General features: G+C 40.4%; 1 protein-coding gene across 1 annotated transcript; it reads right to left on the bottom strand.

Annotated features, from left to right (window-relative positions):
- Positions 1-4475: 4475 nt before the first annotated feature.
- Positions 4476-27007, bottom strand: LOC143810211 (cytochrome P450 2K4-like). The gene is made up of 10 exons (XM_077293085.1): positions 26988-27007; positions 20396-20583; positions 18296-18458; positions 14309-14458; positions 14019-14179; positions 13638-13814; positions 12908-13049; positions 8173-8357; positions 5857-5998; positions 4476-4785 (listed from the first exon to the last, which is right to left on the bottom strand). Exons 2-10 carry the CDS (start codon positions 20567-20569, stop codon positions 4607-4609), a joined length of 1473 nt encoding a protein of 490 aa, XP_077149200.1. The 5' UTR covers positions 20570-20583; positions 26988-27007; the 3' UTR covers positions 4476-4606.

The following is a 27007-nucleotide window of genomic DNA, read 5'->3' on the forward strand; positions in this document are numbered from 1 at the left end:
TTTTTACTATTGATGCTGCATAGGCAGCATCAATAGTAAAAAGTTGGTCACACAGAGGGTTAATGGCAGCTTTAACAGACTGCCTTACACCGCATTATGCTGCGGTGTAAGTCAGTCCTTTTAACGCTATATGGGCGCTGACTGGGGGGGGGGGGGAGTATGGAGGGGCCAATCAGCGACGTGGGATGTCCCTGACAGACAGACAAACATATAGATGACTATCACATTATATATAATTTCTCTTTGCCCCTTCTTTCAACCAAACTCTTAGGGTTCATATCTCTTATGTACATCTTTACCTTTCCGTAACGTTCCCATTATTCATTGCAGTCTCGGGTACCTTACTACCAAGGGTCCCTCTCTACATTTTCTACCCTCTACCCTGGCACCAAACAACCAAGGTAATACATGCCTATCTTTTCTTGTGTAATTTAAATGTATTCATTGCTGTTACATTGTGCTATCACTTTATAATAATCATTACTGGTTGCTCTTGTCTCTACTCTTAATGCATTTTTCTGTATTGGCAACTACTATTATTGATGCGATCAAACTCACTGTGCCATCTTATGTATATAATGTATATTTTGTATATAATATTCAGTACCTTATACCCTGTTTTCTTATTTCCTTAGTAACCCCCATGACTAAGACCCAGGAGGGTCGAAACTTTGGGTTTTGTGTCTAAGTATTTCACTTCACTGCTTGTGGCTTTATATCTATTTTTGAATAAACTGTGTAAACACGTTTGCAAAACTAACAAATAAGATTGTGCGGTGAATCTCTACTACTACGCTCTGGGACTATCATGGTCCGTTCCGCCTGCACCTCGTACTCTAGACCAGAGTGCACACCATTTTCTCCTTATCTCACAGACAGACAAACAGACAGACAGACAGACAAACACGGAAGTTGACCTTAGATGATTATATAGATAGAAAAGTTCAAATCACCCCCCTCTCGCCCCATTCAAAATGAAGCAATAAAAGAAAAATCAAACATACACAAATTTAGTATCATGAAGTACAGAATTGCCTGATCTATCAATAGAAAAAAATAATTAACCGAATTTCGAAATGGCGTAATGAGAAAAAAAAGTAAAAACCAAAGAATTAAGTTTTTTGGTCGAAACTACATTGCAACAACAGGCGATTAAAAGATTGAATCTACACCAAAATGGTATTAATAAAAACATCAACCAGGCACGCGAAATTAATCCCTCACGCAGCCCCAGATCACAAAAAATGGAGATGCTACAGGTGTCAGAAAATGGCAGTATTTTTTTTTACCAAATTTTGGATTTGTTTTCACCACTTAGATAAAAAAGAACCTAGACATGTTTGGTGTCAATGAACTCATAATGACCTGGAGAATCATAATGGCAGGTCAGTTTTAGCATTTGGTGAACATGGTAAAAAAAATAAAAGTGGAATTGGACTTTTTTTGCTATTTAAGGGTATGTTTCCACGTTCAGGAAACGCTGCTTGTTTGACGCTGCGCAGCGCTGCAGCGTCAAACAAGCAGCGTCCAGATGTTCCAGCATAGTGGAGGGGATTTGATGAAATCCCGTCTCCACTATGCGTGGAAACCCGCACGCGGCGGCCCTGCGACTACGGACATGCTGCGCGTCTTTTCAGATCGCAGCATGCCCGTACACCTTGCGGGGACGCAGCGTCCCCGCAAGGCATATCACAGGGCCCTATGGGACAGAGCGATCATCCCGGATGTGAAGAGTTAACACATCCGGCATGATCGCGTCCCAGAAAGGGGGCGGGGCTTAGCGCCGAGCGGCTTCGCCGCTGCGGCGATACCGTCGGCCGTACGGAACGTGGAGACATAGCCTTACAGCACTTGGAGTTTTTTTTCCCTTTTTCCAGTACATAATATGTTAAAACCAATGATGTTGTTCACAAGTACAGCTTGTCCCTCAAAACACAAGTCCTCACATGGCCACATTGATGGAAAAATAAAAAAGTTATGGCTCTGATAAGAAGGGGAGCAAAAAATGAAAATGAAAAAATGGAAATACCTCTGGTCATGGAGTGCATAATATAGGTGTGTAATGTCATCATTAAGATATCAGGACTAGTGTTGAGCATTCCGATACTGCAAATATCGGGTATCAGCCGATATTCGCTGTATCGGAATTTCGATACCGAGTTCCGATATTTTTGTGATATCGGAAATCGGAATTGGAAGTTCCTATAAGTTCCCAGGCGTGTGCGGTGCGTATGGTTCCCAGGGTCTGGAGGAGAGGAGACTCTCCTTCAGGCCCTGGGATCCATATTCATGTAAAAAATAAAGGATACAAATAAAAAATATGGATATACTCACCCCTCTGACAGACCCTGGACCTCAGCGGTGCAACAGGCAGCCTCCATTCCTAAGAATGCAGTGAGTGTAGGACTTGCGATGACGTTGCGGCTTGTGATTGGTCGCGTGAGCGGTCACATGAGCGGTCATGCGACCAATCACAAGCCGTAACGTCATCGAAGGTCCTTCACTCTGCATTCTTAGGAACGGAGGCAGACGCTTGCAGCGGTGACAGCCAGGGCTCATCCAAGGGTGAGCATATCCATATTTTATATTTGTATTCTTTATTTTTTACATGAATATGGATCCCAGGGCCTGAAGGAGAGTTTCCTCTCCTTCAGACCCTGGGAACCATCCAGGATACCTTCTGATATTTGTGTCCCATTGACTTGTATTGTATATCCGATATTTTTTGGATATCGGCCGATCCAATCCGATACCGATACTTTCAAATATCGGAAGGTATCACTCAACACTAATCAGGACATTAACAACTTTTTCTTGGAGCTCTTTCCAAAAGTTTCTGCGATCTGTGGTTTAAATTCATTTAGCAATCTCCACTTTCCTCTATTATTTGGACTAGAATTGAGCAAGTGAATCTGTTCTAAAAGACTCATTTTGTCTTGTAAGTTTCCTTCAAAATTCAGGCTCTGAATGATCCAAATATTTAGGGATTCAATTCACGAACATCATGCAATTTTAAAGCTCAGAAGGTTTGCAAAAAACAACGATCTCAACTTTCTTGGGGTCTCCTCCCCTTGCTTAATCCACTGCCACAGTTCTATGCTTGAACTTAGAATTCTCTCCTTTGTGTTTCTTTCTTGAGTCCAGCACATTTCCTAGTTGACTAGACCCAACAGTGGTCATATGGGGCATAGCACACTTGGAGAAAGTGATGTGCATCACAGACTACTTGACAGTTTTGCGCATGCTCAACCATGGAAATATCAAAGATAAGACTAAGGACGGGAGTAGAAAGCCTAGGACTGTGCAGGAAGCTGTGGTGGCAGGACAGGCAAGAAGAAGGCTCAAGAGAAGTAAACATAAAATTCAATTATTTTTCACCCTCTCCTATCAAATTCCATTTGCAACTAATTTTCTCATGGGGAATCAAATCTACCCATCACCTTCACTTTCACATGGATCTGGTGAATGTTTAGAGATAGGTGGGCATTCAAACATTTTGGATTCCAACACCTGCTAAATATGAAGTCTGGGAATCTGCCTAAGCCAAAGTATGTTCCTCATACATGCGTACAGTAACACTAAACTGAACATCAATTGTGGCCAAGTAGTACACCTGGATTTCCTGGAGAATACAGTCTGAGGACCAGAAGATCTTTACTTTAGGGTGTTTTTCTATTGGCCTTGACTCAGAAGTAGAAGAGCTACCTATTGGAAAATTTGCGAAAGTATGAGTTCTCACATGAGCCTTGACCAGGGCTATTATCAGATTAATTCATGATGGCTCATATAGACTGGTGAAGAACAGGTCAAGTAGCAGCAAATGAACATTATGGACATTCAAGATGAAAACATAACTATGGAGAAATTGCAATAAAGTTTTGTGGATCTGTTATAATTATGGTGGAAAGGGACCTGGATTTACCTGGAGAATACAGACTGAAGACCAGAAGATCTTTACCATGTGGTATTTTTATATTGGCCTTGACTCAGAAGTAGAAGAGTTACCTATTGGAAAGTTTGTGAAAGTATGAGGTCACATGAGCCTTGACTAGTGTTATTATCAGATCAATTCATGATGGCTTATATAGACCAGTACAGAACAGGCCTCAAACTTCAATTATTTGTTTCCTATGAATTGACGTATCCATGACATTGGGACTGATGGTCGCAAAAAGACTAAAAAAAATCACAGCAATATCCAGTAAGTATACCTGTGTCCAGTCCTATTCAGTAAAATGCTCATTGGGAAATTATATGAGGGCTCACATGAGTCTTGACTAGTGCTATTATCAGATCAATTCATCATGGCTCATATAGACTGGTGAAGAACAGGTCAAGCAGCAGCAAATGGACATTATGGACATTCAAGATGAAGACATAACTATGGAGAAAGTGCAATAAAGTAATGTGGGTCTATCATAATTATGGTAGAAAGGGACATGCAAAAAGATAAAACAAAATCACAGCAACATCCTCTGTCCATCACATGTTAATGTTCCTAATATTCTGGTAGATTTCAAAATGTAGATCCCAAACTGCATTTAGTTTTTTCCTATGAATTGACATATCCATCACATTAGGACTGAAGGTGATCACTGATCATAGTCTATCTGCGAGACACAGCACAGATTTCATAAGGTAGGGGGGCATTTGTTGACCCCGTGGCAGGAGTAAGGTCCAGTTGGGCTCCAGGTGGTGGATGGAATGTGAAGCTTTGCAACAATGATGAAAAGAAGATAAATATCTCCATTTTAGCCAAGGTCTCCCCAGCACAACTTCTCTTACCTAGAAAAGAATACAAATACACAACTGAATTCAGATGTAAATCATCTTTTTTTGCTCAAGCGGATTGGAGCTACCATGACATCTATGTGGTGAGACGACAGGAAGGTGCTCCCTCTTCCAACCCAATGACTCCTCTACAGGGTACCAATTGCATAATTACTTACATACCAACATTTCCTACACCACCAGTGGGAATTCCTTAAGAATTCTGGACATCACCCACTTTTGGGATATGTTTCAATAAACTCCAACGATCTTCCAGTCTGCTTTACTGGATTGTCTTGGCAAAATCAACACTTTTGGCAAGTATGCAAAAGGTCTCCAACTGCCATTGCAATCTATAAATGGTCTGTGGGTCTGTAATTTATGGAACCTATTAAAGGGGTTTCCACTTATCGGGGAAAACCGTCTAAGTTGCTTTATATTGCTGTGAAAAATAACAATGGACTTAAAAAAAACAACTGGTGGTGCTGTAGATATAAAATAAGAGCAAAACAAGACACTTTTGACTTTGGTGAGTTAAAGCGCCACTGTGGCATTTTTTTTCCATTGCTGTCAATGGCTATGTCTTACCGTGCACGGATCCTGGTCTGATCATGCCTAATAAATATTGTAAAAAATATATATTTAAAAAAGACCTTTTCCCAGGTCAAAAATGACTACATTTTGCTCTTATTGTTTTCCAACTATGCTCTTTATCAAGGATGCAGTGACAACAGGGTAAATAGGCAAAAACTAGAGACACGCCCCTGAGGAACACGGAGTGCTGCCTTTTTGTAAATTTCTTAAAAAATAGCTCTAAATAATAAGGTCCTTGTCTGTGGAACTGTACAGCAAATCGTAAATAAAAAAAACATAACAATAGTGGTGGTAGTGGAAATAAAATAAATGAAAGAACTGAAGACTTTTGATCTGTTGACAGATTTTCATAAAAAAAATATTATTGGAAACAGAAAACAGAAATATCTATATGAAAGTGGTAATGTCTCATTTATAGGGAGTGTTGCTTTGAAAAAAAAGGTTAATCAAGTTAATGTATACATTCAGTTTTAGATTTAGTGTCCTTGTTACCTATGGAGAATGGTATAAAGGCCTCATTCTTCTTAAAGTTTCCAGTAGAGTCAAGAAAATGTTCTGGATAAAATTCTTCTGGTTTTTCAAAGTAATCCTTATCTCTGAGAGCTGAATGGATCAGTGCGATTACAGTTGCTCCCTGGAAGAAAAAAAAATGACATAGTAGGATATAATATGGAATAATAAAATAGGTCATAGTAAATAAAATACTAAATAGGTTCCAATGGGAAAGAACTGTATTTCATTATTTTTCCATAATCAATTATAGAAATGAAACAAGAAACTCTGTAATATATCTTATCAAAGAAATCTGCTTCTTTCTCCCACTGGACTGATCTCTCAGTCTCAATTTCTGGGTAAAATTTGTAAAACGGATTTGTCCATTACTGAAATAGGAGATGACAGTTGGTGCCTCTAAAATCCTATGCCGAGGGGAGGGGCTAGAGGCAGACACAAACATAGAACCTCATGAGCTCCAACTGTCATCTCCTGTCTAAGCAAATGGAAAATCTCTATCCACTTAACATACACTTTACCCATGAATTGGAGAGTTTTGAGAGTAAAAGATCAGTCCAGAAGGAGAAAGAAGCAGTTTTCTCTAATAAGATATTATAAAGTTTCTTATTTTTTCATGTACTAATAATTTATGTAGAAAAAAGTTAAAACAACGGTTACTTTATAAAGGGGTAAGTACATTCTGACTGCAAAGTTTGTATGATTAAACAATTCAGTTATGGCTGGATGCCAGATATCGGCTATGTCTGGTTATGTTACCCTTTCCACTTTAGGCCTCATTCAGAATTCTGTTTTTTTTCACATAGGTGGAAAAAACGGGGAGATGTTCATCAATATTTGGACCATATGTCTGTTTTTACCATCAGTGTTTAATAAATAATTTTCTTATATATATAAAAAAAATGTAAAATTAAAATTGAAAAGCTTCTCCTACCCATTACAAAATTAATTATGGACAAAACATGGATGACTCGTGACTTCACTCATTTTCTCAGACTTGTAAACGTTATATGGCTGACAATGATTCAAATAAAAATTTGCTATGTTTCCTCGATTTATTTTTGCCAACACATGATCTGCAAAAAAACATGGATGTATGAACATGAATGTCCGAACATAAGTATGGATACTATCCGTGAAAAAAATGGATTTCTAAGCTGTAGGGCTTGTAGACCTTTGGACTAAGCCTATGGTAGGGTTTACCCTCCTCTTACAGGAGATAATCAATGGTAGGACCAGTGTCGGACTGGGGTACCAAGAGCCCACCAGTAACCAACTCCAGGGCCCCACTTTTCAGGAACATGTCAATATGACTTTATCCTCATTCACAACTTTCTATTGCAATAAAATGGGTTGATTGTTGAATAAAAAAGTTGCCGCCTTTGTCTGTATGCAGTAATTTAAGTACATTGTGCCAAGAACTGCTCATCTAAGAGGGTGGTGGCCCAATGGAGGATTCTCCTGTTCTCCTGTAGGCCAGTCCGAGCCTGGTAGGAGCAGATGATACAGTCTTACCTTAAAGAGGTTGTCCATTCTCTCATCAATTGAACCCTAGTGCAGAAGTATTTTTGTAAAAACCTCTTGTTGTCCTCTCTGCCTGTGGGCGGCGCTATTGCTGTCAGCTCACCTGGCCTCACGTGACCCCAGATGCAGCTACAGTTAGGCAATGCTGTGTCCACCTCTTCTTAACTTCTGAGATTGAATGTATAGCTATATTCATCTTACCCTTTTGCGCCCTAGATTTTTACACTAAGGAGCACTTATTTTCCATTTATCTCTTACCCTCATCATAGGGGATTCTTTACCTGGGGTTTTCTTTTCTGTAAGAGCAGTGAGACTAAAGAGCTATCGGCCACATGATATCATGATGATTAATTAAACAAATTTGTCTAGGGTCTAGAATTAGATGCCTTTCATTAAAAATATAATATCACTATGGGTACTATATTTCCAAAGTTGCAAATAGATGGATTTATTTTGATCGTAACATCAGATGTTAGGAAGGACATTTTTTTCCCTACATAGAAAAATTGGCCTCGGCCTCAGTGAGGATTCTGTTGGTAGGAATATTGGTTGGACTTGCTAGACTTTTTTTTCAACATTATCAAATACTATCGTTTGTAAATAAGAATTTTGAAGGGTCACAACTATTACAGAAATATACTGTATCTGATACACTGTTCTTTATGTGTTGTTATGATTAGCCCTAAAGATAGGGATTAGGCCAATGGCAGGTTCTCACATCACCATTTAATAAAATGATCCAACAAGAGAAAATAGATGACAGCACTACAGTACCTTTGGAATAAAATAGCCTCTGAAGGTGACATCTTGAGAAGTTGCATGTGGAACAGCAGCCGGTGAGATGTCTCCAAACCTCTGGATCTCATGAATGACGGCGTCTGTGTATGGCATCTCTTTCCGATGCTCCATTTGAGGTTGGGCAGATCCGATCACTCGTTCAATTTCATTTTGCACTTTCTCTGTCACGGTAGAGATTTATATATATATATATATATATATATATACACATTTTGTTGTAGTTACCAATTTGCACAATAATCTGGATGTATTCAATAGTATGCACAAGATGAAGAGACATGTCAGGACTAGGGTTGAGCGACTTTCAATTTTTTGAGATCGAGATCTCAAAAGTCATGTCGAGTGAAATTGGCCGATCTTATTGAAAAGTCGGGGTCGGGGATCGGCCAAAACACGAAACCCAATGCAAGTCAATGGGGAAGCATACTTTTTTAATATTTAATTCAGCGCGATAATGTTGAAAAGCCGGTAATTCAATTGCCGGCTTTTCATTTCTCCTGCCTAAACCTGACATGATATGAGACATGGTTTACATACAGTAAACCATGTCATATCCCCCTTTTTTTTGCATATTCCACACTACTAATGTTAGTAGTGTGTATGTGCAAAATTTCGGCGCTGTAGCTTGTAAAATAAAGGGTTAAATCGCGGAAAAAATTGGCGTGGGCTCCCACTCAATTTTCTCCGCCAGAGTGGTAAAGCCAGTGATTGAGGGCAGATATTAATAGCCAGGAGAGGGTCCATGGTTATTGGCCCCCCCTGGCTACAAACATCTGCCCTCAGCCACCCCAGAAAAGGCACATCTGGAAGATGCGCCTATTCTGGCACTTGGCCACTCCCTTCCCACTCCCGTGTAGCAGTGGGATATGGGGTAATGAAGGGTTAATGCCACCTTGCTATTGTAAGGTGGCATTAAGCCAGATTAATAATGGAGAGGCGTCAATTATGACACCTATCCATTATTAATCCAATTGTATGAAAGGGTTAAAAAAACACACACACATTATTAAAAAGTATTTTAATGAAATAAACACACAGGTTGTTTTAATATTTTATTGCTCTCTTAATCCAGCTGAAGACCCTCGCTTGGCAAAATAATAAACTCACTATATACATATCCTCTGATGAACTGTCACGTCCCACGAGTTAATCCATCTGAAGGGGTTAAAATATTTTACAAGCAGGAGCCCTGCTAATACAGCTGTGCTCTGTGCCTGTAAGCCCCGGCGAATGAAGAAAATGTAGGTCAATGACCTATAGTTACCTTCAGTCGCAGTGATGCGTCCCCTGCAGGTTGTCCTCATATGAGCTCGTGCATGGGAAAAAGTTCCCAGGCTGCAGTTCACGAGGAATTACCAGCTTTTCACATATATCGCGCTGAAGTAAATATATTATATATATATATATATATATATATATATATATATATATATAAACGAAACCCGACTTTGCAGCGAAGATCGCCGACGGCCGACCCGATGCCACAGTGAGATCGGGTCGGGTTTCACGAAACCCGACTTTCCCAAAAGTCGGCCGACTTTTGAAATTGGCCGATCTGTTTCGCTCAACCTAGTCAGGACCTATGAAGGACCTACAGACACAATTGTATCTTATAACTGCTGGCCTCTTAGTCTTCACCATTCACACTAGTTAGAACCTTTATTGTATATTTCTATAACATTTGTTAAATATATTATTATTGTTTGTCCAAACTTTGAGTTTCTATTTTCTTTAATACTATCGTCTGATAATCCAGAACAAGGAAATCAGCAAATCTGCCAAGATTCTAATTCAGCAGCTTTACTTTTATTTGGCTGCGAAATTTCGGAAAAAAAATCTAATTGTCTAAAAGAGTTTAAAAAAAACTCTTATCACCAACTCTGCTTGGCTCTCCCCAACCTCTGAGGTTCTGGTTATCTCCCATGTCTTCTTTCTTCTGTCATCTTTCCTATATCTTCTTTTATTTCCAGACCTCTGATGCTGAAGCTCTTTATTAGGCTCCGAGCCATCCATGACGGGCATTACACTACACATGACCATGACATGACATGACATGACCCCCTCCCTACTCCCCTCCAGTCAGCACCAGTGTGTCACCCCATCCCAGACCAACTTTTTACTATTGATGCTGCCTATGCAGCATCAATGGCAAAAAGATATAATGTTAAAAATAATTTAAAAAAATTAAAAATTGTGCTATTCTCACCTTCCGCTGTCCACCGATGCGTGATGCTGCCACCAGCTTCCGTTCCCAGTGATGCATTGTGAAATTACCCAGGTGACTTAGTGGTCTTGCGAGACATCTAAGTCATCTGGGTAATTTCGCAATGCATCACTGCGAATGGAAACTGGCGGCAGCATCGCACACATCGGCACAGCTTCGCTGATCGCCGGTGGGTGAGTATATAACTATTTTTTATTTTATTTTTTTTTGTTTACAGGGATATGGTGCACATACTGAAATATACTATGTGGGCTGTGTTATACACTGCGTGGGCTGTGTTATATACTGCATGGCCTGTGTTATATACTACGTGGGCTGTGCTATATATAGTTACATAGTTACATAGTTATTAAGGTTGAAGGAAGACTGTAAGTCCATCTAGTTCAACCCATAGCCTAACCTAACATGCCCTAACATGTTGATCCAGGGGAAGGCAAAAAAAAACCCATGTGGCAAAGAGTAAGCTCCACCATGGGGAAAAAAATTCCTTCCCGACCCCACATACAGCAATCAGACTAGTTCCCTGGATCAACGCCTTATCAAGGAATCTAATATATATACCCTGTAACATTATACTTTTCCAGAAAGGTATCCAGTCCCCTCTTAAATTTAATTAATGAATCACTCATTACAACATCATACGGCAGAGAGTTCCATAGTCTCACTGCTCTTACAGTAAAGAAACCGCGTCTGTTATTATGCTTAAACCTTCTTTCCTCCAGACGTAGAGGATGCCCATATTACATGGGCTGTGTTATATTCCATGTGGCTGCTATATACTACGTGGGCTTTTTTATATACTGTGTGGCCTGTGCTATATATTACGTGGGCTGTGCTATATATTATGTGGGCTTCCTGTGCTATATACTACGTGGGCTGCTATATACTACGTGACTGTGCTATATACTACGTGGCTGTGCTACCTACTACCTGGCTGTCTGTGTTAAGTGGGCTGTGCAATATACTACGTGGGCTGTGTTATACACTACATGGGCTGTGTTTTATACTGCATGGGCAGTGTAATATACTGCGTGGGCTGTGTTATATACTGCGTGGGCTGTGTTATATACTATGTGGGCTGTGTTATATATATATGTGTGGGCAGTGTTATATACTACGTGGCCTGTGTTATATACTGCATGGACTGTGCTATATATTACGTGGGCTGTGTTATATACTACATGGCTGCTATATACTATGTGGCTGTGCTATATACTACAAGGTTGTCTGTGTTTCATGGGCTGTGCTATATACTATGTGGCTGCTATATACTACGTGGCTGTGCTATATACTACATGGCTGTGTTATATACTATGTGGCTGTGTTATATACTACGTGGCTGTGCTAAGCGCGACGTATATACATACATACATACATATTCTAGAATACCCGATGCGTTAGAATCGGGCCACCATATAGTATATCATAAATGTCCAAGAAGGGATTGCTCCTAATGAATTTTACATAACTTTTTTCAAAACGTTCCTTTTCCACGTAGAGCTCTGAAACACTTCGTGTTTTTGTGACCATGTAATGCGGCATCACATGGTCACATCCTCCCATACCAAAACCTCAAAATATTTTTGTCCATAAGGCTGTTACTTCCATGACTACTATTTTAAAAAAGAAAAGGTTGAAAATTATCATGGAGCAAAGGAGACCGGTGGAGGGGAGGAGAGGTCTTCTTCAGAAGGTCGGTATATTGCAATTTTTAAAACAATAGGAAGTTCTACCCAATGCATTTCCACATTTCTGTTTAGCTTCATGTCATTGAAAGAATCACCACCGACTGTCAGAACTAAGTGTCCTACAACACACTGCTTTGCATCATGACTCCTCAGTTTTTAACTTGGAGGTCATCATATATACAAATTTTGTGAACATTTATGTTCCAGTGACACAAAGCTAACATCATCAATCGGAACTGTATCTACCTCTGGAACCTAGAGTGTCCCAAAGGCCTCATTGCCATAAAGAACACCCTAGGGAAGAATTTTTATAGATGTTATATTGGCGACTAGGAGCATGTTTTGCATTTGCATCTACTTTTATTTATTTTGTTCTGGACAACTTTGGAAAAATCACTGAAAGTCAACTTTTTTTATAGGCAAATTGGAAAACCAAAAATTAACCATGCAGATGATATGACATATGTCCATAACCTCATCAAACAAATATGCAGTAAACATCACTTACACAAATGAGACAAGCTCCTTTGGCTTGAAAAATAATCAGAAACCCATCCATATAATTAATGGCATTTGTCAAAGTTCCTTATTTTTACAAACAGAATTTCCCAAAAGATGTGAAAACAGTTGCTCAAACAGACTTCTCTAGCAAAATGTGGGCCTACTTGTCCTAGCAAATATTCTTGAGACAAAGGAGCTCTATCTCACTTGTGCTTTCTTCTACATATCTTAATAACATGTTAAAAAATAAATAAATTTAAAGTTAAAATATCTACATGATTGAAATCATAGATCTTACTTTGAATTTCCGGATATTTCATCATGAGCAGAATCCCCCATCTCAATGTGGTTGATGTGGTCTCCATTCCAGCTCCAAACAATTCTCCCACCAGAGAAGTTAAATTATCATTGTGGAAATATTTTATGTTTTCTGATTTTCCCTGTAAAAAATGTTTAAACAATTCCAAAAAAGTTCATGTATATAAAAGAAATTAGTCTGAGAAACTGCCGTCATGCCACACTGGGAAAAATGAGTCCTCCCCAATTCTTGTCTTGAAGAATAAAAGAAGCAGTGAAGATTGGCGAGTGCTGTGTTTATTTTCATCTTTGTATAAAGATGATTTAGGCTTCTCTGCCTGGTGCTTATCATTTGATCCTCTTCTTTCCTCTTAGCACCCTACATCTCCGGCCTCAGCACTGTAGGCCAGGATGTCCATCTGCAATCAAGTTTGGAGGTCTCTGCATGAGGTAAGAATGCGACATAATGACACTTTGATGTCATGATGTGCGCTGTGATCTTACAATTCTCAGTGACTGGGCCAGAGGTACTTGTTTATAGAGAAGAGGATGGTGATGTGGAGTGCAATGCCAGAAAGAACAATATCAGAAAGCTGGCACTGAGCAGCGAGTAGCAGGGTAGTTGGAAAGTAGGAGATGAAATGAGTATTCGTTTTTTTTGTTTTTTTTTTACATCTCACATTTATTATGCTCTGTATCTGGAAATATACCTGGTGACACGTTGATCATACCTCTTGTTGCTTGGCCAAGAAGGCATCGATTAGGTTCCTCTGGTTATTTACATCCAACTCTTTCTTCTGTTTGGTAAATGTTCTTGTTATAAAATTCTCAAACTCTTTAAGATTTTCAAAAATTGTTTTGTGAGCTCCGGGAAGCAATTTTGCAAGTAATGGAAAACAGTTGTACAGCTATGGCATACAAGCAATAAAAAGGAAAAAATATATATTTACAAGTTGAACTGGAAGAATGATAAAATGTGCTTTAAGTCCTTATTCACGTCTTAAAAATATAACATGTTATTTTATTACATAGACAGAAGGACCAAAAAGACAAATAGACAAATCGGTTGGTCGATGGAAGTCATATGAAAGACCAATATATAAATCACTTACGACGACCCAGGGGCTACTTTGAATCTTCACATTTTCATTGACTAATCCCATAAGCCTCAGTATGGTCGGATCTTCATAGTCAAATCTTTTACTCAGGAGAATGGACACGATTATATTGGTTACAGCAGCATAAATACTGGCAACATTATCAAAGGGCTTGCCTGAAAAAAGCAAACAATTGTTTTTATATTATTTTAGAATGTTAATAATTCTTGGACAAGATATTGATTTAATGATAACAAGATGTTAGGGTGAGGAATTGCTAAGGAAAGGATGAACTAATTTCTCACCATCATAGGACTTTAACTTCTGAATTAAGTATTCCGATTCCTCAGTGATCTTGTCTTCTATGGTTCTTCTCCCCATTCCATAATCTCGTAGAGTTGAGAGTGTAAATCTTCTCATTGCTTTCCAGTTTTCACCAGTGGAAAAGACGATACCTGAGTGCAGTGAATACACATTATGTGATGGGTGTTGTCTATACATTGGCTTAACCAAGGCAAATCTCGTTTACTTAATTTCCCTGAAAAACATCAGTAGCCTACTGGATGAGCGTATCCAATATGTCATGAAATTCGACTTGCATCACATTTATTTGATGGAAAGTAAAAATAGATACAGAGGTGTGTTAACACTAAGCTTCAGCACCATAAAAAGAGAAAAATAACTCATAATGATTAGTGTGAATTTTAAAAACATGATATAAAGGTACAAAAAAAAGTTAAAAAGATAAGGATCCATAAGCTGATGTGTTTCGGGTTAAGGACCCTTAAATATAGCTGTCAGCTATAGTCAACTGTTATGATTTAGAGTTGAAACCTGAAATGCATAATCTCATAGGTCCTTATCTTTTTAACATATTGAATATCTTTACACCATGTTTTTTAAAATAATGTAATTTTCTGTTTACCTGATGCTGAATTTCAGTGCTAACTGATCTCTGTACTCATTTTGATCTGGAAGCCAATTTGGTGTTTTGCCTACACTCCCTGCACCAAATCCAAACCAAAGACTGTCTTTTCTAGGGCTTGTTATGTAGAATTTGTACAGATCTCGTTTTTGCCACTGAAACTCTCAAAGTTGAATATAGCACACATTGCAAATCTAAAGTACACTCTAAGTCCAAATAAAATGTACTGTAGGCGAAAAAATAAATCTATCTATCTATCTATCTATCTATCTATCTATCTATCTATATATATATATATATATATATATATATATAGACAAGAATCAGAAGACAGCAATGAAAATAGATGTGGCAGTGCTGAGTGACAGCAACATCAGAAAGAAGGAATATGAGAAGCTGGAGAAATATTAGGGCCTCAAAGGAAACTGGAGAAGATGTGGAAGGTGAAGGAAACAGTGATCCCAGTGGTGATAGGAGCACTTGGAGCAGTGACACCTAAGTTGGAAGAATGGCTACAACAGATCCCAGGAGCAACATCTGAGGTCTCCGTCAAGAAAAGTGCAATGCTGGGAACAACTAAGATCCTGCACAGAACCCTCAAACTCCCAGGCCTCTGGTAGAGGACCCGGGAATGAAGAAGGACAACAAAGACCGCCCCCATTTGGGGGTTAGAAGGAAGTTTGTTTTTATATATGTTTTCGATCCGGTCATCCTCTTTACTCTGGCACAATTTGCTCATTTGCGATCAGGCATCTTTTTCACTTCAATCACTTGGACTAGACTTTTCCATGTAATAAAATCATGGAACGAACGACATCATAACATCATGTAAGGCCTTATGCAATGCTATGACATGAAATCATTGAGGAAGTCTAGTGAGTGTTGGATACACTGAAGATACCAGGTGCTGGAGGAAGAGACCACTTCTGAATGAAGAAAAGCACACCAAAGGCAAAAAAGGAAAATCAGACTGAAGAAGATGACCATACTGAAAAAGAAGTTGCAACAAACTGAATGGACTGAAAAAGACAACTGGAATGGACCAACAAGACAAGGAAGGGCTGCATGAAGCCCAAAGAGATGCACAAACATTTTGGATTTTTATGTAACATTCCGTGAAATATTCACCTTGAACCAATTCTCTCATCTCTAATGATGGCATTGTTTGGGAAATCAATGGCGGTATTATTAAACTACTACATGGCGGTGTAATATAGGTTCGTCCAGGTAATATTTGGATACTGTTCACTATACAGTGATAGAATGTGAGCTGTGTACGGGAGTATTATCTTTTTTCTCTATGTTGGAAATACAAAGGTTAAAGTAATGACAGTAACTATCTTACAGTATATTATCAAGAGATTTTACCTACTTTCCTATTAAATGTGTTTGAGTCTTATGTCATATTTCCAGAAATTCTGGTTTATTGAGCAGGCATAGAAGAGTGTATAAAACGCCAAACTCCCTTGTAAAGAAAAAAGACTTAAATAAAGTTAGTTTTGGATAAATCTTTTTATTAGTAAAGTTTCTAAATTGCTCCTTATGTTCTTAACGTGATCCAACATTTAGAGATGTAGCTATGAGAATTTTCGAGGTAGTAATGAGTTCAAAACCCTTGATGCTTCAGGGGACCAACATAAATATATATATATATATATATATATATATATATATATATATATATATATATATATATATATATATATATATATACACACACAGTACAGACCAAAAGTTTGGACACACCTTCTCATTTAAAGATTTTTCTGTATTTTCATGACTATGGGAATTGTACATTCACACTGAAGGCATCAAAACTATGAATTAACACATGTGGAATTATATACTTAACAAAAAAGTGTGAAACCACTGAAATTATGTCTTATATTCTAGGTTCTTCAAAGTAGCCACCTTTTGCTTTGATGGCTGCTTTGCACACTCTTGGCATTTTCTTAATGAGCTTCGAAAGGTAGTCACCGGGAATGGTCTTCCAACAATCTTGAAGGAGTTCCCAGAGATGCTTAGCACTTGTTGGCCCTTCTGCCTTCACTCTGCGGTCCAGCACACCCCAAACCATCTCGATTGGGTTCAGGTCTGGTGACTGTGGAGGCCAGGTCATCTGGCGTAGCACCCCATCACTCTCCTTCTTGGTCAAATAGCCCTTACACAGCCTGGAGATGTGTGTTTGGCATCATTTTTCTGTTGAAAAATAAATGATGGTCCAACTAAACGCAAACCAGATGGAATAGCACGCCGCTGCAGGATGGTCTAATGTCCATTCCTTGTGTTCTTTAGCCCAAACAAGTCTCTTCTGCTTGTTGCCTGTCCTTAGCAGTGGTTTCCTAGCAGCTATATTACAATGAAGGCCTGCTGCACAAAGTCTCCTCTTAACAGTTGTTGTAGAGATGTGTGTGCTGCTAGAACTCTGTGTGGCATTGACCTGGTCTCTAATCTGAGTTTCTGTTAACCTGTGATTTCTGAGGCTGGTGACTTGGATAGAGTTATCCTCAGAAGCAGAGGTGACTCTTCATCTTCCTTTCCTGGGGCGGCCCTCATGTCAGCCAGTTTCTTTGTAGCGCTTGATGGTTTTTGCAGTTGTACTTGGGGACACTTTCAACGTTTTCCCAATTTTTCGGACTGACTGACCTTCATTTCTTAAAGTAATGATGGCCACTCGTTTTTCTTTACTTAGCTGCCTTTTTCTTGCCATAATACAAATTCTAACAGTCTATTCAGTAGCACTATCAGCTGTGTATCCCCCAAACTTCTGCACAACGCAACTGATGGTCCCAACCCCATTTATAAGGCAAGAAATCCCACTTATTAAACCTGACAGGGCACACCTGTGAAGTGAAAACCATTCCAGGTGACTATCTCTTGAAGCTCATCAAGGGTGTGCAAAGCAGTCATCAAAGCAAAAGGTGGCTACTTTGAAAAACCTAGAATATAAGATATAATTTCAGTTGTTTCACACTTTTTTGTTAAGTATATATTTCCACATGTGTTAATTCATAGTTTTGATGCCTTCAGTGTGAATGTACAATTTTCATAGTCATGAAAATGCCGAAATTTTTTTAAATGAGATGTGTCCAAACTTTTGGTCTGATCTGTATATATAGCATTGGGACAGAGAAATGTCATGCTACATTTCTCGTAAAGTAAAAAATCTCTTATCAATAATATCCGGTTTACAGAGGCTCTCTAGATGTTATGCAAGGGCCTGGCTGGTCCACCATACCCGAGACATTGTTTATTATAGCCCTTCTCTCCTGCTGATTGATGACAGCCTTGGACAGGAGACTCGCCCTGTAACAGAGGATCTCCTTTAATATAAAAGAAAAATGTTACAACCAAGACAGAGACTCACCATGGCCTTTAGATGCTTCTGAAAACAACGGTATACTTGGCCTTTCTGAAAATAATTCTGAGTGGTTAATTAGAGCATCTTTAATGGTCTCATATCCGCAGAGGACGATGGATTTTGACATTCCAATCCGAAAACTGAAGACCGTGCCGTACTTCTTGGCCAACTATAAATACAAGAGGGATCATAAAAATTGCAAAATGTCCTAGAATTTCCTTAACACCCTCTCAATAAACATCTAGCCAGTTATGACTATAGCAATTAAGTAGTTCTTTAATTTTTATACGTTTCAACCTGCAATATCCTGTGTTTCCAAATCTATCATAAGATGGATTCCACTTGGATCCTACATACGAGAAGGTCTGTTAAAGTTTGTGCAGAAAATATAAGACAAGTTGTTAGGTGTCGAGTTCCCACGGCTACACAGGGGAAATCTTGAATCATGTCCTCTGCGGTCTCCCATTCTTCCCCAGCCACAGTGGAGCCTGCTCAGCAGAGATATCGGTCCCAGCGTCTGGCTCAAGCTGATACTGTGTGTCTGGTTACTGATCTGTCCCAGGTTCAGCCATTGTAACCAGCATTGATCAGCAGCGAGCAGATATTCCAGGGACTAAGTCCTGCTTTTCATCTACTGAACATGCCCATGGGACGACCTCTCATTGGAGGCTGGAGGTCACATGCTCAGGTCCTGTAGCGGCTCTGATTGGACCACTGGCAAGGTCCCGGAAGGCTGCATCTATAAAAGGTTTGCATGGACGCTCGGCCATGTGCTAGTATAAACCTAATGTTGTGTGTGGGGAAGCGTGTATGTTTTCTGGTTAAAGCTCCTAATGTTCCCCTACCTAGCATTGTTGTATTTGGTTTGGGTGTGTGGAGCTGACTAGCGCCAGATAGTGCAATCCAGCACAAGAGTACGAAATTCTACATCAAATTCAGCAGCATTAGCCTGTGTGGCACTGTGCGCAACTAGTGCGCCTTCCAGGCCCTGGTTATGTGGTTAGTGGTGTATGCCAGAGTGGCGCTGTGTGCACCTAGTGCGCTAAATCTATTAGCATTTATTTTACCCCTGGCACCGCAGTTGCAGCGCCGAGCACTACTAGGTCTAGAGGGACTCTAACCTGTGTTCTTGGGGTAGAGTCCTGTGACCAAACACTAGCATTCACTCTGTGGTATTGCGGCCCTGTGACGCAACATGGTTCTCCTCCTTACATACCGGGTGACGCTAACCCACGTGTCTTCACATTATACCGCCATAAACTGTCCACCATTACTGAGCAGCAGGTGTCATCTCTGCACGGTGGACCCTGGGCTGCGAACGCACCTCATATCTTCCTTAATATTATTTGGTGCTTTCCACAAGCCCTAACACAAGGCCAGGTACAAGTGAAAAAAAACACTGTGCAACAGCACAATTCAAGGGAACCGGTCACGCAATTCATACAGCTCAAACCACAGCCAGCAGGAATCACAGTCTTGCTGTACATTTATATATTCTTCTATGAAATGGTTCAGCTTTTCAGAAAGACCATAATTATAAGATTTGGCCTGGGACCACAACCAGGGATGAGACTTGTCACTCCAGATATAGTGAAAGACCTGTCAATGAAGAGCCGGCCTGAGGTGGTGGCGGACTCGTCTCATCTCCGGCTATAGTCCTAGGCCAGATGTTCTACATGTATTTTCCATGAAGCAATGACGTGTATTAGAGAAAAATATATCTGTCTGCAATCGTGAAGGCAGGCTCTGATTCACGCCGCCCCCAGTATGACAGGTTATTGAATGGATGAATTCCACTGTTACTGCACATATGAAAAAAAGTTGTAGTTTTGATCCGAGTTGAGTAAAGAGATCTCATTGGATGGAGCCCAACTCTACTGAGCCATCTCTTTATTCGCCTAGTACCTACTCACACTGAGCTAATAACATTAAATCATTATGATACTACAATGAAATAATTTATAGAACCCCTGGTATTGACTTTTCCATTGATTGTAAACCATCTATGGCCTGTATTCACAATGGAAATAGCTCTCTCTTCCTGATATTCGCTCCTTCATTTTCTTTATGCAAAACACTAGAAACAAAGTGGTTAATCAGTGTTACCTGCATAAATGTTATATAAGGTTTTCCTATGTCCATTATGTGGATGTTTCCAATGATCGGTAAAGGTTTTGGTCCAGGTGGGAAATTTTTGTAATTTCCTTGTTTTTGGTTCCTAAATGTGTTCACCAAAAATAAGATGACAACGACAGAGAGGAGAACAGTGACCAGGCCCATGGTGAAATGGAGTTCTGCAAAAGTTTAAAGTGAGATAGAAAGATGACAGTTTGATTGAAAATTATATAGGTTCACAAAGATTATTTCATTACTGGAGAAAAATAAACAATAAATCTACTTATGACTTGTAAGTGCAGTGCCCCAGAGTCCTGGCCATTGCAGTACTGACGCTCCGCCACTAAGGGGAGTGATGGTACGTCTGATGGCACTAAAGGAGTTCACCTGACCAGGTATCACAGTCACACATTACACTTCACACTCTGGCCACCAGGGGGAGCAAAGGGTTCTATGTATTAGGCCCCTCCTCACACTCTAGTAAAACTGGGGGCTGGATAGGAAGTTAGACAGAAGCTGACTGGGTTTGATCCAGGCAACATCCTGTGGCAGAGGGTGTTGCGGGGGAAGATTCAGGGGGGTCTCTGTCAGGGGTGGGATCCTGACAGTGGCCTAGCGAAAAGGACAGATTGTTACGGAGCCACCCCTGCACCCGTTGCGGTGGCATCTTAAGAAAGGACACGAAGAGAGGTCTATTGTGGAGAAGTGAGAAACGAGATCACAGCACAAAGGAGAATAGAACCAGTAGGAGTCGTGCCTTAATTCACCTAAGAAGACATAGGAGGCAATTGTGGGAGAGGAGCATCTCTAGGGTCCCAGAATAACTCCAGGCCTACCCGTCATACGGGTGCGTCCTAGCCATATAATCTGGGGGACGGAGAAGAACATCAGAAACAGACACAACAGTTGTGAGGACTATTCCGTGGTGCTCAGCAGGGAGGTACTACAACACCCAGGCGCTAGAAGGTAGGCACTGATTTCCACCTGCAAAGGGAACTCTGGATGTGCCTTCGGACTGGCCGGTCTCAGCCAGCCCTGTTAGCAGTGCTCTGGATTGTGGATCCCGAAGCCTTCAGTAAAGAGGTAAAGAGACTGCAACCCTGTGTCCTTGTTATTCATCGCGACTTGCACCACGCACCACCACCACACCTTTCATTGGACACCCCTTAGCAGGGTCACGGGCCGGGTCTAGCCACCGTGACAACCCGAGGACCGAGACAGAGAGGCCCGGTACCGAGTACCCCGCAGCCCTGCGTCTGGAGGCGCTTCATAAGAGTAACTACAAGAAAAACAAAACTGATCACGGTGAGTCTATCTGCAAAATCTTCTGCATGATATGAATTATTCTAGAGAAAACTTCCAAAAAAAGGTATAAAGAGATAGATATGAAATTAATTGTAAACTGCATTATTGTCATAGGACTATTCTTATGAACTTGAGGTACTTAGAGCATAAATTTGTTGATTTGTGTGTACCAACCAGCCAAGGAAAGTTGTACCTTTCTTTTATGGAACCCTAATTCTGTCAGACTCACTTATTATAGACTCAGACATGGGAGAAATTTTCAGCCCAATAAGGAGGCAGTCATCAAATGCCCTGAAAATGTTTAGCCTTTAGCCAGATATGGCTAATAGAATAGGTTAAGATCCCACCAAAAAAGGTAGCCTAGACATGGCTGGTGGGCACACATGACTTTGTCAATTTCTAAGTATATTCTAAATAGCAGTAATGCATCCAAATTTATTCAGCTTTTTCTGCAGCTTCTCTTTTTAGTAGATAGATAGGTATGAAATTAATTGTAAACTGCCATATAGACTATACTTATAAAAGTGAGGTACTGTTATGGCTGGCGGAACGCACCGAATAGATTAACCCCTTCACGACATGCGCCGTACTAGTACAGCGCATGTCGTGTCTCCCCCTTTGATGTGGGCTACAGCGGTGAGCCCACATCAAAATCGCGACATGTCAGCTGTTTTGTACAGCTGACATGTGCGCACAATAGCGGCGGGTGAAATCGCAATTCACCCACCGCTATTAACTTGTTAAATGCCGCTGTCAAACGCTGACAGCGGCATTTAACTACCGCTCCCGGCCGCGTGGCAAAAAAATGAGCGCATCACCGACCCCCGTCACATTATCAGGGGTCGGCGATGCATCTGGATAGTAACCATAGAGGTCCTTGAGACCTCTATGGTTACTAATTCAGGCCTGCTGTGAGCGCCCCCCTGTGGTCGGCGCTCATAGCAAGCCTGCAATTCAGCTACATAGCAGCGATCTGTGTTATGATCCGGTGACCTTGGAGCAGCATGAGACTTTCTCTGGAGAAGGTGGAACCTGTACTGACCACAAACCCTGAATTTAAAACACCGCAACTAGAAGTAGCCGTGGGATGTACCTAACAATCCCAGACACCTCGACACAGCCGGAGGACTAAATACCCCTATAGATAGAAATGGGAATACTATCTTGCCTCAGAGAAAATCCCCAAAGGATAGACAGCCCCCCACAAATATTGACTGTGAAAGGAGAGGAAAAACACACGCAGACTGAAAACAGGATTTAGCAAAGGAGGCCACTCTAGCTAAATAGAAAAGGATAGGACAGAATACTATGCGGTCAGTATTAAAACACTGGAAAATATCCACAGCAGAAAATACAAAAACTCCACATCTAACTAAAGATATGGAATGTATATCTGCATCTCCAGAGAATCCAACTTGACTAAATAAACCCTTACACAGACTAAGCTGGACAAGAATAAACATTGAAAAGCACTGAACTGTAAGGCCCACAGCATGTGGGCTGCAGAAACAAAAAACAGAACTTATCTTTGCTGAATTTGGGCAGCAGGGCAGGAGGAACCAGACAGAGATGTGAAACCTCCAAGAACAATGGACGACTGGCAAGGACTAATGGATCCTGCACACCTAAATACCCAGTGAGAAAGCAATAAGCAGGGACACATGAGCAGAATTACAACCCAGGGACAACTGCATTACCACCAACAACCACCAGAGGGAACTCAAGAGCAGAATTCACAACAGATCTGATGATCGCTGCTATGTAGCTGAGCCGATCCAGTTGTGCCAGCTTCTAGCCTCCCATGGAGGCTATTGAAGCATGGCAAAAGTAGAAAATAAAATGTTTTTAAAAATATGAAAAAATAAATAAAAAAATATAAAAGTTTAAATTACCCCCCCTTTCGCCCCATCCAAAATAAAACAATAAAAACAAAATCAAACCTACACATATTTAGTATCGTCACGTTCAGAATCGCTCGATCCATCAATAAAAAAAGCATTAACCTGATCGCTAAACTGTGTAGCGAGAAAAAAATTAGAAACTTCAGAATTACTTTTTTTGGGTCGCCGTGACATTACATTAAAATGCAATAACGTGTGATCAAAACATCGTATCTGCACAAAAGTGGTATGATTAAAGACGTCAGCTTGACACGCAAAAAATAAGCCCACACTCGACCCCAGATCACGAAAAGTGGAGACGCTACTGGTATCGGAAAATGGCACTTTTTTTTTTTTTTTTTTTTAAGCACAGTCTTTAATTTTTTTTCACCACTTAAATAAAAAATAACCTAGACGTGTTAGGTGTCTATGAACTCGTACTGACCTGGAGAATCATAATGTCAGGTCAGTTTTAGCACTTAGTGAAGCTAGCAAAAAAGCCAAACAAAAAACAAGTGTGGGACTGCACTTTTTTTGCAATTTCACCGCACTTGGAATTGTTTTCCCATTTTCTAGTACAAGACATGGTAAAACCAATGGTGTCGTTCAAAAGTACAACTCGTCCCGCAAAAAATAAGCCCTCAAATGACCATATTGACAGAAAAATAAAAAAGTTATAGCTCTGGGAAGGAAGGGAGCGAAAAAAGAAAACGCAAAAACTAAATAGGGCAGTGGCGGGAAAGGGTTAAAGATGGTAAAGGTGCGTTCGCAGCCCTGAATCCACCGTGCAGAGATGGAACCTGCTGCTAAGTAATGACGGCACTATATGACGGTACTACGCCTGAGTAAATTCGGGTTCAGACACCCGGTAAGAACTAAAACGACCTTTGTTGCTTCACAGAGTTGCAGTGAAACAAAAGAAATGCTGTACCCTGTTAGCGATCACAGGATGCAGCAGACGAACGCTAGTGGGATCCCTGAGACTCACCCCCACTAAGCTGGTGATTGATCTCGCTCTGACCCTCGGTGGCTTCATTCACGTACATTCAACAACACAAGGAATGGGAATGATTAAGGCACAATCACCAGAACAAGCATACATACACACATGATAATAGGTTTACACTAGCGCATGGCTGTGCGGCCATGTGGACCTTTTATAGCTGTAGCACTCAAGGACCTTCTTAGTGGTCCAATAGGAGCTGCTACAGGACCTGAGCGTATGACCTCCAATGGGAGGTCGTCCTGTAGGCATGCTCAGTATTGGAAAAGCAGGACTTAGTCCCTGAAACGCCTGCTCGCTGCTGATCAGACCGCAGCAGACATGGTTCGAGATTCCCCCTGTGCAGCGGCGGGAACTCAAACTCCTAACAGGTAGTTAGAGAATAAATTTATTAATTTGTGTGTGCCCATCAGCCACAACAAGGCATACCTTTCTTTCATGGAACCCTAACTCTACCAAACTCACCTTTTATAAGCTGAGGCATGAGAGGAATACTCAGCCCACAAGGTAGGGAATTGCCAACTGCAAATGCCCTTAAAATGTTTTAACTTTTGACCAGGGAGAGGTAAGTCTAATAGAAAAGACTAGGCAACCATTAGGGAAAGCTCAACTTATAGTGGCTGGTGGGCACAAATCAATAGTCTGATATCACAATGCAGTCCAAATTTCATTAATTCAGCTTTGGCTAATATTTTGATTAGTGTCATGCTGCACTTTCTGATAGATAGATCTTTTTAGTTGTTTGCTACAATACATCTATGGGTCTGGATTTTAAGTCGAGAACATTTTCTAGACATGGGGTCTCTAACATGTGGCCCATGTTCTGCATTCGGCCCCTAAAGCTGCTTTATGTGGCCTGCAAGCACTATAGAACCCTTGACAACTGTGGCCCAGTCCATTGTTTGCAGATGTCAGCACTTTATCTTAGTTGAATGTAAGTCCAATGACGCACAATCAATTGAAATGTGTTGCCGCACAGAGACAAGCTCTCTGCACAGCAATACCGATGCCAGATGCTGGCCAATCAGAAGCCAGCAGCTGACATTAGTGCAGCGGATTATGACATCACTCCCATGCGCCGACACATTGATGTCAGCTGCTGGCTTCTGATTGGCTGGTGGCTGGCATTATTATATCTGGGCAGCAACACATTGCAATTGAATGTGCGTCCAAGGATGCACAATTAGCTGAAATAAGGGTCTGACATTGTTGCCCCCCTGAACCGGGCCGCGATCGTCAAAGGTTGTACAGTGCCTGTAGGTTGCATAGACAGAAAGGATGCCCAGAGGACAGGTGAGAATTTTTTTTTGTTTTATGTGTATGTGAAGAACGGCAATATATTGAGCATTAGTACAATATGGAGACCTGGATGAGGACATTACTACAAGATGAGGATGGGCATATTATTACAAGAAGAAGACCAGGATGGGGCACTACTATAATAAGGTGACCAAGATGGGTCATTATTACTAGATGAGGACCAGGATGGTAACATTACTACAATATGGGGACCAGGAAGGGGACATTACTACAAGAAGCGGACCAGGATGGGGACAATACTATAAGAAGGGGACAAGGATAGAGCATTTCTACAAGATGGGGACCATAACAAGGCACATTGCTACACTACTACTATGTTTTCCAGAATTAGTAAATGGTATATGATGCTAATTGTAAGACAATACTAGTGTATATGGCCAATTAGGGGAAACAAAATTGAAAAAATTTTAAGAAAGAAGGAAAAGCAAAATCAGAGCATGAAAAAATATTTTGTCACTAAAAATGCTGTTTTATATATAAACTTAAGTAAACAGAAAAGGTGCACGTTTGTTATGGCCAAATTCATAAGAACCCAAGCTCTAAAACTGTAACCATAACCCATACGATTTATGCCATTTCAAAATATAAAATAAACACATCAAAAATGTACGAAAAAATGATCAGAATGTGTATAGAAAAAAATGGTTTCATTCAAAATGTCACTTTAGCCTGCAAATAATGCAGCCCCCAAGTTCAGGTTTTTTTATGTGAGGCCCATATACCCAGATAAGTTTGAGACCCCTGATCTAGAATGAGCACAGTTGTATCCACTTCTTTGCTAAGAGCAGGACAAGCAATGGACAGGGTATAAAACATGTGAATGCAATTAGTGGTGTCATTCATTACAGTAATGTATCATCTTGAAAAAAGTGAAGAAAGAAACACAAGAATTGTATTCATCAAGTATTTTCACCAATTTTCTGGCATCAATATGTAACAAATTTTATCCCTAGTAGTGACAACGAAGCCTCAAGGAAAACTTATTTAAAAATCCCATTAATGCCAAATTCTATATGCAAGAGGTAAGAAATCATGAAAAGTGTAGGACAATATTGAGAATGTGTCCTCATCTTACCTGTCCTGTGGTGAGGCGTA

Source organism: Ranitomeya variabilis, chromosome 2 (genome assembly GCF_051348905.1).
Source record: "Ranitomeya variabilis isolate aRanVar5 chromosome 2, aRanVar5.hap1, whole genome shotgun sequence".
Taxonomy (NCBI): domain Eukaryota; kingdom Metazoa; phylum Chordata; class Amphibia; order Anura; family Dendrobatidae; genus Ranitomeya; species Ranitomeya variabilis.

What these genes read in the sequence shown, in the direction of transcription:
- LOC143810211 (XM_077293085.1), bottom strand. Translation starts at nt 20,569, where the DNA reads ATGGGCCTGGTCACTGTTCTCCTCTCTGTCGTTGTCATCTTATTTTTG. An exon ending in AGAAGCATCTAAAGGCCATG is followed by an intron (nt 14,459 to 18,295) that starts GTGAGTCTCTGT and finishes CACTGCACTCAG; the next exon opens with GTATCGTCTTTTCCACTGGT. An exon ending in GAGGCTATTTTATTCCAAAG is followed by an intron (nt 5,999 to 8,172) that starts GTACTGTAGTGC and finishes TTTTTCTTCCAG; the next exon opens with GGAGCAACTGTAATCGCACT.